At 42.0% G+C, this 16575-nt stretch overlaps 1 protein-coding gene across 8 annotated transcripts in view; it reads right to left on the bottom strand.

Moving 5' to 3' along the window:
* PRIM2 (DNA primase subunit 2) overlaps positions 1–16575 on the bottom strand; it is a 297212-nt gene that overhangs the window by 39527 nt on the left and 241110 nt on the right. For all 8 annotated transcript variants that reach the window (XM_081519726.1, XM_081519731.1, XM_081519725.1 and 5 more), the window contains exons 11-12: positions 10031–10157; positions 722–804 (exon numbers count right to left, since the gene is read on the bottom strand). In XM_081519726.1, coding sequence (XP_081375852.1) covers positions 722–804; positions 10031–10157 — 210 coding nt within the window. The remainder of the gene's footprint in view (positions 1–721; positions 805–10030; positions 10158–16575) is intronic.

A 16575-nucleotide genomic window follows, 5' to 3' on the forward strand; every position in this document is an offset into this window, starting at 1 on the left:
TCCATCCCATCCCTCTGGGTCATCCCATTGCCCCAGCCCTGAGCATTTGTGTTCTTCTTAAGCTAAGAAAGCAGAAACTCCTTTTAAATGCCTTCAATACCCAAGCCAATTCACAGAGACAGTGCATCTCTGTGAGCTCACAGGTTTTTTAAAAGCATATTTATTAAAAGATACACACTTAAACATTTGCTGTTACCTTCGAGCATTTCTTTTTTTACCTAAGTGGTTTACCAGACAAAGCATCTGATGAACTATTAGACCTGATAAACTATCCTCCTAAGTGTGGATCTGATTAGTAAATCAGAACGCCCTGTCAGCATGCACTGTTCTACCTTCTGCTTCAACCTCCCGCAGCACAGAAAGTCTCCAAAATGAAACACGATGTCATTGATTTTCAGCTTCATTAATAAGCTTCAACGCATTCTTCTAAAATCTTATTTTCTAAAATGGCCCCCATTGAGATGGTAAAACAAATAGAGATAGGAAAAAAAAAGGGGGGGTTTCAGCTTTATTACACAAAAATGTTGCCTAGCAGACAGAACTAGAATATCCAAGGAGTCTAAACCAGAGAAGCCAAGGCTTTGGCTTAATTCACTTAGAAGAGGGGCTGTCCGGTGTGAGGTCAAGCAGGCAGTACATAGCGTCCCTGCTAGAACATGTCATGAAGCTGAGGGCCTGTCCACTGTCTAGTTGCTGAGACTGCGGGCAGGGTCCGACCTACCTGGCTGATCCCTGCGGGAGGGATCTTGTAGGCCTGCAGTTTCTGCCTCAGCAGCTCGGGGTCGCTGTGTCGGAACGGGCACCCTGGCAACGACAAGCAGCACAACAGCAGGTTATCCACCTGGACTCAGCACAGCACCACGCTCGAGAGACTCCTGAGCACCCTCAACTGTCCAACAGGCTATGAGGGAAAGGGTTAACTGCCCATGGGCGCAGCGGCTTTCCTCTCTTCGTCTAAGCGACAGCTGAGCTGTGCGTTATCAGGGCACTACAGGCTTGAGAGGGACACAAAGCTTCCAGCGTTCTCAGGAGAGGCCGCCCATCCACTAGGAAGGGAGAACAGCTTTAATCATGCTACTTACGAACAACCTGAAACAATCACCAAGTAGCTATGAAGCCGTTTACCTAAAAATGTCATTCAACCTTTCAATCTCACATTTTTTTTTCTAGTTTAAAAAAATACATAAAGGCATAAAAGAAGATAGATGGCATAAATGAAAAGAAAAACTGTGCAAACTCCAGGAAATATAAAAATCTCACATCATTTTCAGATGTTAATTTTATGCCTACTTCCCAAAGTGCAGAATCCATACAAATTTAGAGGAATCCCAGGTAGAAATGAGATGAACAAACAGGAAAATACTTCATAGGAAAATGACTTATAGGAGGTATACAGAATCTCTATATTATTTCATAAGAAAAATAAAGATAGACTACTAAAAACAATGGCACAAATAAGAACACAGAAAACATCTAAAAGCTGTATATGCCAAAATCCAGGAAATTTTAGATATTTTAATAAGAAACTACAATGATAAGTCAACATATTTTATTTAAAAGCTAACACAGGAAGCCAGGGCAATTTTTTTTTCAGTCATACAGCTGATGGACCTGTCAGTTAATTAGAAACAATTGTGCATTATTAATGAAATCAATGTGAAGCTGGCTGCAACAAAAATAATGGAAAAGAGCCCAGAAGCTAAGCAAATGTGATTACCAAAAGCCTTAACTATAAATAAAAGCACACATGATAACACTGGATTCCTACAAATTATGAAAGCCACAAAGTTCACGGTAGTATATATTTTCTTAAGATCAACACTGTAACACTGTTTAGTACCAGAAAGTGTGATGAGCAGCTGCATAGCATGTGGTGAAGAGTCTGGAGCTGCCTTTCCTGCATCTGAATCTCGGTTTACCAGGTAAGGTTTGGGGGGCTATGTGCATGTCTGCATCTTGTTGTTGACTCAGCTTCACTCTCTGCCAGTGTGGGCAATACGCAGCAGAGCTCCTGTGGGAATGGTATATAAAGCCCTTCCACACTCCCAGCATACAGGAAGCACACCTCAACATGGGCTAGCCAACATTATTATTCCAAAAAAAAGTCTTATAATGAAACTGCAAAGGATCCCAATGAGAAGGAAATGAGGCTTAGTTAAGTCCAGAATTATTAAAAGTGAAAGTCGCTCAGTCGTGTCTGACTCTTTGTGACCCCACGGACTATACAGTCCAGGCCAGAATTCTGGAGTGTGCAGCCGTTCCCTTCTCCAGGGGATCTTCTCAACCCAGGTCTCCTGCACTGCAGGCAGATTCTTTGCTGTCTGAGCCACTAGAATTGTTAAAAGACACCAGCAAGAGACAGATTAACTGAACTGTCCAAACTGCACTTGAAGTACTGGCCATGCCTACATGAAAAGGTCAGAAAGGGCAAAGCCAAGAAGAAACCAAAGACTGACAAAAAGCCACAGGTCACAAAGAGCCTTTCAAAGCTTTGCTCACAACAACGAGAAAACAGAAGAAACGATGCACCTCGGGAGCAGGGAAGCCGGTGTTATTTTTGACAAATGACAGAAAGAAAACAGAATTCAGCAACTCTGAACGTTGCCTCTATCTTCCAACAACTTTCCAAACTGGAAAGGGCTGAACTCACAGGTAACTGAAGGTAAAGAGAGTGTAGCTACAACTCATACTGTTGCAGCCAAGTGTTGAACAAAACTGCCCAGCACACACTTGTGGAAGAGATGGATAAACAGTCTGGAATATAGTTCTACCTACATTGACTCATGATTGGCTGAACAACCATTCCCAGCAGCACTGGTTAATGAAATGCTGTCAACCTAGGGGACTACAGAGCTGTGTAAATTACACAAACCTGGAAGGATGGAGACAGGTTTCCAGCCTGGCACAGAAAGAGCATAGAAGCTTTCACTTCATCCTAACAAGTAAAAAGTTGAACAGACTGGGAATCAACAACTCCACTCAGACCCATCAGAGAAATGAGATCACAGGGTAAACCATTGCCTGTAAAAATTAGAGAGAGAAGCGGACACAGACAACCACAACACGACACACCGGAGCAGAAATCTCTGCAGGAATCAGCCCTGGGGTGGGAACTCCCACCCTGGAACTGACAGATGTCTGTTCTCTGTGTGGATGACTCTGACAGACAGAAACTCCAGGGCAACAGGCCAGAGGAGGCCACAGTGGGTAGCTGGACGTCGGTGCTCACAGCACCTAACAGAGAAACCCACACATGTTCTGGCATGGGGATAAGCAAAGGTACCATTCTTAAATACTCCGGAGCACTCTGTTCTGTCCAGCAAGGCTGCCCTCAGGAGAAACTATCTCACCAGAGTCTCACCTGTCTGGGGGAATGGAAATGCCCAGCTCCAGCCTCCTCTGACCACTCTGTGCCCTTGGAAGCAGGGAAGCTGAGAATCACTGCTGAAGTTCACGGCCACAGCCACAGGCACACTAAACACTGTCTATAGTCATCCCCTTGCTGCTCACCAGCACATCACTACAGGCGAATGTACTAGATTTCTGTACACCCTGTATGTCACATCTACCTTTCAACAAAAAATTATAATATGAAGAGACTGAACACATTGCAGAACCAAAGCCAGGTATGGCAGTGTGTTGGCATTATCAGACTGGAAATTTAAATTAACTATGATCAACATGCTGAGGGCTCTACTGGAAAAACTAGACAACGTGCAAGAACAGATGTGTAACATAAGCAGACAGATGAAAATTCTAAGGAAGAATCAAAAAGAGAGATATCAGTAATCAAAACACTAACAGAAATGAAGAATGCCTTTGTTGAGCTTATCAGCAGACACAGCTGAGGAAAAAAACTCTATGCTTCAGGGTATGTCAACAGAAACTTCCCAAAGCAGAAAAAAAAACAGGGAAAAAAGATCTGGGGGGGGGGGGCAGGGACAAAAAAATAAGAACAAAATAGCCAAAGCCTGTGAATAACAAAGGTGTCACATATGACAACTGGAATCCCAGAAGGAGGAGAAAAAAAGGAACATAAGCAATAATGACAGAGAATTTCCTCGAAATTAATGTCAGATACCAAACCACAGGCCCAGGAAGCTCAGAGAACACCAAGCTCAAGCAGGATAAATGCCAAAAGAAGACAGTGAGGCATCTTATGTTACATTATATTATTATAGTATAGTATAGTATATTCATACTTTAGAAAATCAGTAACAAAGGAAAATCTTGAAAGAAGCCAAAGGAGAAACATCTTACCTACAGAGAAGCAAAGAAAAAGATTTTATTGAACTTATCCTCAGAAACTATGCAAGAAGAGAGTGGAGTGAAACAGTTAACCTCTTGAGAGAAAAAATCCCTCAAACCCAGAATTGTGTACCCTACAAAACTCTCCTCTAGAGGAGATGGAGAAATAAGGATTTTTTAGGACAAACAAAAATTGAAGTAATATGTTTCCAGATCTCCAGGGCAAGAAATATTAAAAGAAGTTTTTCAAAGACAAGTAAAATTATATAAAGCAGAAATTCAGATCTACCCAAAGAAAATCTGAACATCAAAGAACAGGAAAGGTAATATACAAACCTTTGCTTTTCTTATTCATAACTTATCTAACAGATAACAGTTTGTTCAAAGAAATGGGAACAAGGTATTCTACTATGTAGGTTTATGTACCTATCTGCATGTGTTTATATTTCCTTATCATAAATGAAATGAATGACAGAAGGATACAAGGGAAATAGAAATATTCGTTATTATAAGGCACTTGCGTTACTTGCGCCTAACATGGTGACCCAAAAAGAGACACATTAGTTGTACACATATATGAAAATTCCTTAAAAGTAAAACCAATTTAGAAAGTAATAAAATAAGTATAATAGAAATGTTAAGAAGAAAAAAAAGGGAATCATATAAAATGCTCAGTTAAAACCACAAAAAGCAGAAAAAGTATGGAAGACAAAAATAGAAACAAAGAATAAGGACAACAAATAAAAAACAGTAAAAAATACAGCAGCATTAACCCAAACATATCAATCATTACTTTAAACGTCATGCTGCTGCTGCTGCTAAGTCGCTTCAGTCGTGTCCGACTCTGTGCGACCCCACATACGGCAGCCCTCCAGGCTCCTCTGTCCCTGGGACTCTCCAGGCAAGAATACTGGAGTGGGTTGTCATTTCCTTCTCCAATGCATGCATGCATGCTAAGTCGCTTTAGTCGTATCCAACTCGGTGCGACCCTATGGCCAGCAGCCCACCAAGCTCCTCTGTCCACAGGACTCTCCAGGCAAGAATACTGGAGTGGGTTGCCATTTCCTTCTCCATGGTCACCCATTAAAAGCAGATTGTCAAAGTGGATCAAAATCAAGACCCAACTGTATGTTGTATACAAGAAACCCACCTTAAAGACACACATGGATTGAAAGGAACAGAAGAGAAAGATACACCATGCTAACACAAACCAAAGCAAGTGGGAGTACATATTACTTTCAGACAGAGTAGACCTCAGGGCACAGGGTTTATGCAGGATAAAAAGGGTCTTTCCATAACAATCAGGGGTGAACACTCCAAGAAGACATCGCCGTCTGTAATGTGCGTGCACATAACAACAGAGCAGCCAGACGCACAAGGGAAGAGCTGACAGAACCGCAGAGAGAAGGCCTGCCCACCGCTGGCGGCTCCCACACCGTGACCACGCTGGACGGGCCCTGCACGAGAGTCACCACCACAGGAGAGCGCCAGAGCACTCACCAGAGACAGCAATGACACCCACAGCCAGCTACACCTGATAGCTGCAGACAGTACATCTTCAGCTCACAGGGACACGCTTTCTGCCGCAGGCCGTGTCACCATGCGGACCGCTGAGCACATGGAGGGCAGGGGTCCCCTAGGAACTCTTGCTATCTGTCTCTTGCTCAGTATTGCTGTGGACCAAAAACTGCTCCAAAAAAACCCAAGATTATTCATTAAAAAAAAAAAAAAAGAGTAGATCAATGTATCTAATAAACAATATGAGCTTCCTGCCTGTTTGCTAAGTACAGCGGTCCCTCAGCATCTGTGGGGACAGGCTCCAGGACCTGCCCAGGACACCAAAGTCTGCAGGTACCCAAGTCCATTGGCTGGGCTTCCATACCCAAGATTCCACATCCTTAGATTCAAGCAACCTCGGATCTTGTAGTACTGTATATATTTGTTGGAAAATCTCCACATGCAAGATGGACCCTTGGAGTTCATACCCTTGCTGTTAAAGAGTCAGCTGTGTATTATTTTCTAGCTGATACAGTTTAAACTAAAAACAAAATTAAAAAAAGGAAAATGGACAGGAATAAATTAGATAAAATAACAGAAAGGAGAAATACCTTTAAGGTAAAAAAGTAAAAAACCAATATTACAGTAATCCAAGTCTATGCCCTGACCAGTAATGCTGAAGAAGCTGAAGCTGAACAGTTCTACGAAGACTTACAAGGTCTTCTAGAACTTAACACCCAAAAGGAATGTCCTTTTCATTATAGGGGACTGGAATGCAAAAGTACAAAGTCAAGAGATACCTGGAGTAACAGGTAAATTTGGCCTTGGAGTACAGAATGAAGCAGGGCAAAGGCTAATAGAGTTTTGCCAAGAGAATGCACTGGTCATAGCAAACACCCGCTTTCAAAAACACAAGAGAAGACTCTACATATGGACATCACCAGACGGTTGATACCGAAATCAGATTGATTATATTCTTTGCCACCAAAGATGGAGAAGCTCCATACAGTCAGCAAAAACATGAATGGGAGCTCATTGTGGCTCATATAATGAATTCCTTATTGCCAAATTCAGACTTAAATTGAAGAAAGTGGGGAAAAGCACTAGATCATTCAGATATGACCTAAATCACACCCCTTACAATTATACAGTGGAAGTGAAAAATAGATTCAAGGGATTACATCGGATAGACAGAGTGCCTGAAGAACTATGGATGGAGGTTCGCGTCATTCTACAAGAGGCAGTAATCAAGACCATCCTCAAGAAAAAGAAATGCAAAAAAGGAAAAATGGTTGCATGAGGAGACCTTACAAATATCTGTGAAAAGAAGAGAAGCGAAAGGCAAAGGAGAAAAGGAAAGATATACCCATTTGAATGCAGAGTTCCAAAGAATAGCAAGCAGAGATAAGAAAGCCTTTCTCAGTGATCAGTGCAAAGAAATAGAGGAAAACACTAGAATGGGAAAGACTAAAGATATCTTGAAGAAAGTTAGAGATTCCAAGGGAACATTTCATGTGCAAAGATGGGCACAATAAAGGACAGAAACAATATGGACCTAACAGAAGCAGAGATATTAAGAAGAGGTGGCAAGAATACACAGAAGAAATATACAAATAAGATCTTCATGACCCATATAACCAAGATGGTGTGGTCACTGACCTAGAGCCAGATATCCTGGAGTGCGAAGCTGAGTGGGCCTTAGGAAGCATCACTACGAACAAAGCTAGTGGAGGTGATGGAATTCCAGTTGAGCTATTTCAAATCCTCAAAGATGATGCTGTGAAAGTGCTGCATTCGATATGCCAGCATATTTGGAAAACTCAGCAGTGGCCACAGGACTGGAAAAGGTCAGTTTTCATTCCAATCCCAAAGAAAGGCAATGTCAAAGAATGCTCAAACTGCCTCATAATTGCAATCATCTCACACACTAGTAAAGTAATGCTCAAAATTCTCCAAGCCAGGCTTCAACAGTATGTGAACTAAGAATTTCCAGATGTTCAAGCTGGATTTAGAAAAGGTTGAGGGACCAGGGATCAAATTGCCAACATCTGTTGGATCACAGAAAAAGCAACAGAGTTCCAGAAAAGTATCTACTTCTGCTTTATTGACTATGCTAGAGCCTTTGACTGTGTAGATCACAACAAACTGTGGAAAAGTCTTAAAGGGATGGGAATGCCAGACCACCTTATCTGCCTCCTCAGAAACCTGTATGCAGGTCAAGAAGCAACAGTTAGAAATGGACATGGAACACGAGACTGGTTCTGAATCAGGAATGGAGTACATCAAGGAGTCGGGAAAGGAGTACTGTGTATTGTCACCCTGCTTATTTACCTTATATGCAGAGTACATCATGAGAAACACTGGGCTGGATGAAGCACAAGCTAGGATCAAGATTGCCAGGAGAAATATTAGTAACCTCAGATATGCAGATGACACCACCCTTATGGCAGAAAGTGAAGAAAAACTAAAGAGCCTCTTGATGAAAGTGAAAGAGGAGAGTGAAAAAGTTGGCTTAAAACTCAACATTCAGAAAACTAAGATCATGGCATGCGGTCCCACCATGTCATGGCAAATAGATGGGGAAACAATGGAAACAGTGAGAGACGTTATTTTTTTGAGCTCCAGGGTCACTGCAGATGGTGACTGCAGCCATGAAATTAAGAGACTATTTTTCCTTGGAAGAAAAGCAATGACCAACCTAGACAGCATGTTAAAAAGCAGAGACATTACTTTGCCAACTAAGGTCTGTCTAGTCAAAGCTATGGCTTTTCCAGTAGTCATGCATTGATGTGAGAGTTGGACTATAAAGAAAGCTAAGCACCGAAGAACTGATGCTTTTGAACTGTGGTGTTGGAGAAGACTCGTGAGAGTCCCTTGGACTGCAAGGATATCCAACCAGTCCACCCTAAAGGAGATCAGTCCTAGGTGTTCATTGGAAGGACTGATGTTGAAGCTGAAACTCCAATACTTCGGCCACCTGATGCAAAGAACTAGCCCATTTGAAAAGACCAAATGCTGATGCTGGGAAAGATAGAAGACAGGAGGCAAATGGGATGACAGAGGATGAGATGGTGGAATGGCATCACCAACTCAATGGACATGATTTTGAGCAAGCTCTGGAAGTTGGTGAAGGACAGGGAAGCCTGACTGCTGCAGTCCATGGGGTCGCAAAGATTCGGACACAACTGAGCAACTGAGCTGAAACTGAAGTAAATAAGCAATGAGTTGAGGACCTGGAAACAGACAGAACCCTCTCTTCGGGAGGTGCACTTGGCCAAGTAAATTACTTGGGTGTAATTACCAGGTTGTAAATTACTCCCTGGTGTGGCCACTGGGGAAAGCTACAGACTTTCTCACCACAGGTATCTGGTCAGTTGCTTTCAAAGTTTAGAAGACATAAAAATCATCCAAGAACTTGAAAATAAATCTGATTTTATGCATCTGAGGGTGGAGTCTGCAAGTCTGCATTTCTGAAAGTTTCATAAATGCTGGACATGAGAGGTGAGAACCACTCACCGAATGTTCCAGGCCTGGTCACCTCTGTGTCTACTGAACAAATGCTTTGGACACACAAAGTATCTTTCTCAAAATTCCATCTGGGATTTTTTTTAGATCTTTAACAGCTTGCAACTGTATGATTTTCTAAAAAAGAATTTCATTTAAACTGTTAAAACAAAGTTTTGACACACACTGTAGTCAGCCCTGGTAATCTAGAAAATTTAATGAATATGGACTATTAAATCTTTCTGTTACACATCAGACAAATGGAGGAACTTTTCAGATATGCTTGAATAATTATTTTAGAAAAAAAGGTGTTAAATTCAGCAATCTACAGAAAACAGATTAGCTTTTTTTTTAACCTACAACTTAGGCAAATTGATAGATATTTGAAATCATGACTTGTTAAATCCCTTGCTTAGCCTTTGTTTATTAATCAGATAGAAAATTAATGAATCTACCCTTCTAAAATTTGAAGCACTCAACTTTAGAAAGCTTTTGATCAGCTGTCTAAGCCACATGCAGAAGAAAGAGAACAGCAGGTGAAGAAGCTGAAGGACTGAAGAGCCTGCCTCAGCAGAAAGCAGAACACAGCTGGACAACGTTCTCTTACTGGCCCGGCTCAGTAATAAAACAAACTATAAGAGCCAGTGGACCTCTGGCTTGACCTGATGACTGACAGGAAACCACAAGCCCACTCCCTTTAGTAATGCAACGTCTGTTGCACTGTTCCCTGCAGAGCTCCTGGGTTTCTGTGCATTACAGACACGTCAGAGAAAGCGCTTACCGTGATAATCCCCCTGGCCAGGTGTATTGGTAAGGATGATCTTCATGCAGCTGTAAGGTGTGTAGTCTGTCCTCTTGCCTTCCTTTCCGTAGCTGTGACGGATGTTGTAAGAGTAGCCTTTATCAAACTGATTGGAGGAAAAGAGAGACAGAGAGAAGAGACCAATTAACCCAGCATTGAACTGATGGTGTCAGCAGTGCCATCTGGAATCAAAGCATACAATAAAACAAATTCAGCATTAATGGCAGATGTACATCTGTATCATACACAATATTTGGGTCCTTTATAGGTTTTTAAAGGTGCAAAACTTAAAAGAAATAAATTTCTCAGGTTAGAGACAGTTAATGTTTATATGTTTAAAGATGAGGATAATTCTTTCCTGAGAAGAATAATCGACTTGCCTTTTCTTGGCTTGATTCCAAACATCACGCTAGATGTCAATCATCTCCTCTATCCACCTTATGCTAGTCTTCCCTGCATTTCCACATCCTGCCTACTCTACTTCTGAAGGGCCTCCTGATATAAGTAATGCCTCCCCTGCATTTTCACTACACAAAAGCAAGCCGTCAGCAAATGCTTCAAGAATGAAAGAACACTGTGACGGCCTCCTGCCAGGAATTCCTGACTCATGTTCAATAAGCAAGGTACCTACACAGGAAGGACTTTGCAGGGTGGGATAAAAAGGAACTCATACTTATTGAAAGGCTCAATATAGTGGGTCTAAGCTGTCCAATACTTTAAAGAACATAGGAAAAAGAATCAAGAGATGAGAAAACACTGTGGATTTTTATGGATGAAATTTTTTTTCATTGAGTTATACAGGTGATTTACAACGTAGTGTTAGTTTCTGGTGTACGGTGAAGTGATTCAGCTATGCATATACATACATATATTCTTTTTCAGATTATTTTCCAGTATAGGTTATTATAAGACATTGAATACAGTTCCCTGTGCTATACAGTAGGACCCTGCTGTTTAGAACTGAGCTTTTTAATTTCAAGGCTATAATCTACATTGAGTGACATGCGTAGACACCAAGTCTCCAGTTTGATGTGACATACACCACCATCAAGAAACGGCACATTTCCATCATTCACAGAGCTCCCTCAAGCCCCCTCACAGCATTCTCCCCCAATCTACACACCCAGAAGCATCCACTGGTTTCACTTCTGTCACCATGGCTTTAGACATTCTACTGCTGATGCTGCTGCTAAGTCGCTTCAGTCGTGTCCGACTCTGTGTGACCCCATAGCCGGCAGCCCACTAGGCTCCGCCGTCCCTGGAATTCTCCAGGCAAGAATACTGGAGTGGGTTGCCATTTCCTTCTCCAGTGCATGAAAGGGAAAAGTGAAAGTGAAGTCGCTCAGTCGTGTCCGACTCCTAGCGACCCCATGGGTCTGCAGCCTACCAGGCTCCTCCACCCACGGGATTTTCCAGGCAAGAGTACTGGAGTGGGGTGCCATTGCCTTCTCCGAGACATTCTACAACTTGACATAAATGGTATCACCTACAACCTGGCACTTGCCTTCTACCTCTACAAGGATCAAATTATGAGCTGCTTCAGCTGTTGACCTTCAACTCCCCCTGCTGCTGCTGCTGCTAAGTCGCTTCAGTTGTGTCTGACCCTGTGCGACCCCATGGACTGCAACCCACCACGCTCCTCTGTCCATGGGATTTTCCAGGCAAGAGTACTGGAGTGGGTTGCCATTGCCCTCTCCGCAACTCCCCCTGAAAGGAGTTCAATTTGGAGATTAGTAATGAGGCACTCTGTGCTCTGGGGAAAAAAATGGCAGAAGAGGTCTTCAGATAGTTAGACATTTTCAGGATAAGATTTTATGAGCCTAATTCTTGGATCTCCTTGTATCTATGAAAGCACTAAAATCCTTCATGGTGATGTCTGTTCCTTGGAATGAGCAGTAAGCCTCACAAGCTTGAATTTGTGTACTCCCCCTTCACCAAAATCACAAACATACTGACCTCCCTGCTACCTCTTCAGAGCACTTTCTGAGAGATATCTGAGATGCTGTCTCTTAGGCTATAGTCCTTATTTTGCGCCAAATAAAACTTAACTCACAACTCTCACATTGTGCTTTTTTTTTGGGTCAACATGCCAAAGTACCATATTTGGGGATGGTATATCTGGTACCCCCAAGTGAACTGGAAAACACATTTTCCAACACCATTTATTGAAGATAATTTATTCCATTCCTCTATCAGTTCAGTTCAGTCGCTCAGTCATGTCTGACTCTGCGACCCCACGAACCGGATCACACCAGGCCTCCCTGTCCATCACCAACTCCTGTAGTCTACCGAAACTCATGTTCATTGAGTCGGTGATGCCATCCTCATCCTCATCCCCTTCTCCTCCTGCCCCCAATCCTTCCCAGCATCAGGGTCTTTTCCAATGAGTCAACTCTTCCCATGAGGTGGCCAAGGTATTGGAGTTTCAGCTGCATCATCAGTCCTTCCAATGAACACCCAGGACTGATCTCCTTTAGGATGGACTGGTTGGATCTCCTTGCTGTCCAAGGGACTCTCAAGAGTCTTCTTCAACACCACAGTTCAAAAGCATCAATTCTTCGGCGCTCAGCTTTCTTCACCGTCCAACTCTCACATCCATACATGACTACTGGAAAAACCATAGCCTTGACTAGACGGACCTTTGTTGGCAAAGTAATGTCTCTGCTTTTTAATATGCTGACTAGGTTGGACATAACTTTCCTTTCAAGGAGTAAGCGTCTTTTAACTTCGTGGCTGCAGTCACCATCTGCACTGATTTTGGAGCCCAAAATAATCAAGTCAGCCACTGTTTTCCACTGTCTCCCCTTCTATTTGACATGAAGTGATGGGACTGGATGCCATGATCTTAGTTTTCTGAATGTTGAGCTTTAAGACAACTTTTTGACTCTCCTCTTTCACTTTCATCAAGAGGATCTTTAGTTCTTCACTTTCTGCCATAAGGGTGGTGTCATCTGCATATCTGAGGTTACTGATATTTCTCTCGGCAATCTTGATTCCAGCTTCTGCTTCATCCAGCCCAGTGTTTCTCATGATGTACTCTGCATATAAGTTAAATAAGCAGGGTGACGATATACAGCCTTGACGTACTCCTTTTCCTATTTGGAAACAGTCTGTTGTTCCATGTCCGGTTCTAACTGTTGCTTCCTGACCTGCATACAGGTTTCTCAAGAGGCAGGTCAGGTGGTCTGGTATTCCATCTCTTTCAGAATTTTCCACAGTTTATTGTAATCCACACAGTCAAAGGCTTTGGCACAGTCAATAAAGCAGAGATAGATGTTTTTCTGGAACTCTTTTGCTTTTTCGATGATCCAGCAGATGTTGGCAATTTGATCTCTGGTTTCGCTGTCTTTCCTAAAACCAGCTTGAACATCTGAAGTTCATGGTTTACATATTGCTGAAGCCTGGGTTGGAGAATTTTGAGCATTACTTTACTAGTGTTTGAGATGAGTGCAATTATGAGGCAGTTTGAGCATTCTTTTACACTGCGTTTCTTTAGGATTGGAATGACCGACGTTTTCCAGTCCTGTGGCCACTGCTGAGTTTTCCAGATTTGCTGGGATATTGAGTGCAGCACTTTCACAGCATCATCTTTTAGGATTTGAAATAGCTCAACTGGAATTCCATCACCTCCACTAGCTTTGTTCATAGTGATGCTTCCTAAGGCCCACTTGACTTCACATTCCAGGATGTCTGGCTCTAGGTGAGTGATCACACCATCATGATTATGTGGGTCATGAAGATCTTTTTTGTATATTTCTTCTCTGTATTCTTCCACCTCTTCTTAATATCTTCTGCTTCTGTTAGGTCCATACCATTTCTGTCCTTTATCGAGCCCATCTTTGTATGAAATGTTCCCTTGGTATCTCTAATTTTCTTGAAGACATATCTAGTCTTTCCTATTCTATTGTTTTCCTCTATTTCTTTGCACTGATCACTGAGGAAGGCTTTCTTATCTCTCCTTGCTATTCTTTGGAACTCTGCATTCAAATGGGTATATCTTTCCTTTTCTCCTTTGCCTTTCGCTTCTCTTCTTTTCACAGGTATTCGTAAGGCCTCCTCATGCAACCGTTTTTCCTTTTTTGCATTTGTTTTTCTTGGGGATGATCTTGATCCCTGTCTCCTGTACTATGTCAAGAACCTCCGTCCATAGTTCATCAGGCACTCTGTCTATCAGATCTAGTCCCTTAAATCTTTTTCTCACTTCCACTGTATAATCATAAGGGATTTGATTATGTGATACCTGAATGGTCTAGTGCTTTTCCCCACTGTTTTCAATTTAAATTTGAATTTGGCAATAAGGAGTTCATGATCTGAGCCACAGTCAGCTCCAGGTCTTGTTTTGCTGACTGTATACAGCTTCTCCATCTTTGGCTGCAAAGAATATAATCAATCTGATTTGCATCTGGTGATTGCATCTGGTGATTGATTTGCATCTGCAATCAATCTTTTTGCATCTGGTGATGTCCATGTGTAGAGTGTTCTCTTGTGTTGTTGGAAGAGGGTGTTTGCTATGACCAATGCATTCTCTTGGCAAAACTCTATTAGCCTTTGTGCTGCTTCATTCTACACTCCATTCTTTTGCCAATGCCATACTCTCTTTGTTACATCTTTAAAGTAAGTCTCAGTTTCAGGTAATGTAAGTCCTCTTGCTTCGTTCTTTTTCAATATTATTTTGGCTATTTTATGTCCTTGCTTTTCCTTATAAACTTTAAAATCAGTTTATCGATTTCTACTCAAAAAAAAAAAAGACTGCTGGAATTTTCAGCAATCAGTAGCTTATAGTTTCATAACTACTGATGTGCCCACAAGCAATCTACAGCCAGGAAAACAAATGGCATTTTAACTGAAAGAAAACTTTCAAGAAATAAAAAAATCTTTCAAATTATCATTACACTTCACTGGTGAAAACAAGAATGTTAAAAGTTCCAGCAAACATCTTTTATGGACAAATTCTGTTTGCTTTGTTAGTCATAAGCATTTAACTATAATCAATCTCTTTGTGCAAACTTTTAGGTATGAATTGAATTTAATTAGACATAAGATTTCTCTACATTCATCAGGAAACACTGAAAGAATTTTCAGTCAGCCATTCTGTTTAATGAAAAGCTACTCTCTCTAAGGAAAAAAAGCTAACATTAGTATCTTCCCCCTCCCTTTTCCTTCCAATTTATTTACCATTTATGTGTTCAGTTCAGTTCAGTCGCTCAGTCGTGTCCGACTCTCTGCGACCCCATGAATTGCAGCACGCCAGGCCTCTCTGTCCATCACCAACTCCCGGAGTCTACCCAAACCCATGTTCATCAAGTCGGTGATGCCATCCAACCATCTCATCCTCTGTCGTCCTCTTCTCCTCCCGCCCCCAATCCTACCCAGCATTAGGGTCTTTTCCAATGAGTCAACCCTTCACATGAGGTGGCCAAAGTATTGGAGCTTCAGCTTCAACATCAGACCTTCCAATGAACACCATTTATGTGTATGTATATCTAAATTTGGACCTTACTCAGTTTTCAGGCTATTCACATATTTATCATACAAATTGTCTTTAGTTTTCAAACTGGCCAACACTTGAAATATTGTGCAGAAGGTACATTTATTGGGCGATGTCTTAGGGAATACTTTTCAGGTGTCCACATCCACAACTCAAAGGAACGTCACTAAGTACTTATATGAGAAGGAGGGTGAGAACCAGGTGGAAGCACTCTTTTCTGTCTTGGCTCCTCCATCCCACCGCAGCCAGCAATAGGAAACATCAGAAAAATCAACAGCCTGAAGGCGGTCAAGCAGAAGTTGGCAACCTTCCAAATTAGTCCTAACATTCCAGCTGTGGCACTGCAATCTGCATTTCTCCCAAGTTAGCAACAAGTTATTTTCAGAGCCACTATGTCACCAACGGAATTCAAGAAATGCGATAAAGCAGGTGCATCTTAATCCTCTCTGGCTGGTCTATTTCAGAGTCCCTCACAAGTCTGCCTCCCACCCCAGCTCCACCTACAGCACAGAGACTGCATTTTATTATATTTTTTATAGTATTTACACCCAAATCTACTCAGAAGCCGTAAGTATACATACCTCTAATTGCCAAGAGTCATGCACTGTCTTCCTTAGAAGAAAGCATTTCCTACCAAGAAAAGCCCCCAGACCAAGTATTATTCCTACTGGCAGGACGTCAACACCTGCCTTTCATAAGTCAAGCCTGGCTTGCATGGTTAAGTGAGAATAGTTGAAAACCAAGTATTCTTCAGAGAGAGATTTATATTCAAAAAGAAAATCTTCTTGACCTAAGTAAGGCAAAACAACCATAAATATACGAGCAGAGAAGAGGGTAAGGATATGGCAATTCTAACAAAGACATAGTTGATCCTTTTTTGTGGGTTGTTTCCTACTCACAAGAATCTGGAACTCTAGTTTACATATTGAGAAACACACAAGAGGGTGAGTCTACCAACTATGGAGGCCGGTCCTTCACTGCCCAGATCCAGCGTCCCACATAACCAGGAAGGCCCCCGGAAGCTACCAGGAAGGCA

This window comes from Giraffa tippelskirchi, chromosome 8 (assembly GCF_054371585.1).
Source record: "Giraffa tippelskirchi isolate mGirTip1 chromosome 8, T2T-mGirTip1v1.2.pri, whole genome shotgun sequence".
Classification (NCBI taxonomy): domain Eukaryota; kingdom Metazoa; phylum Chordata; class Mammalia; order Artiodactyla; family Giraffidae; genus Giraffa; species Giraffa tippelskirchi.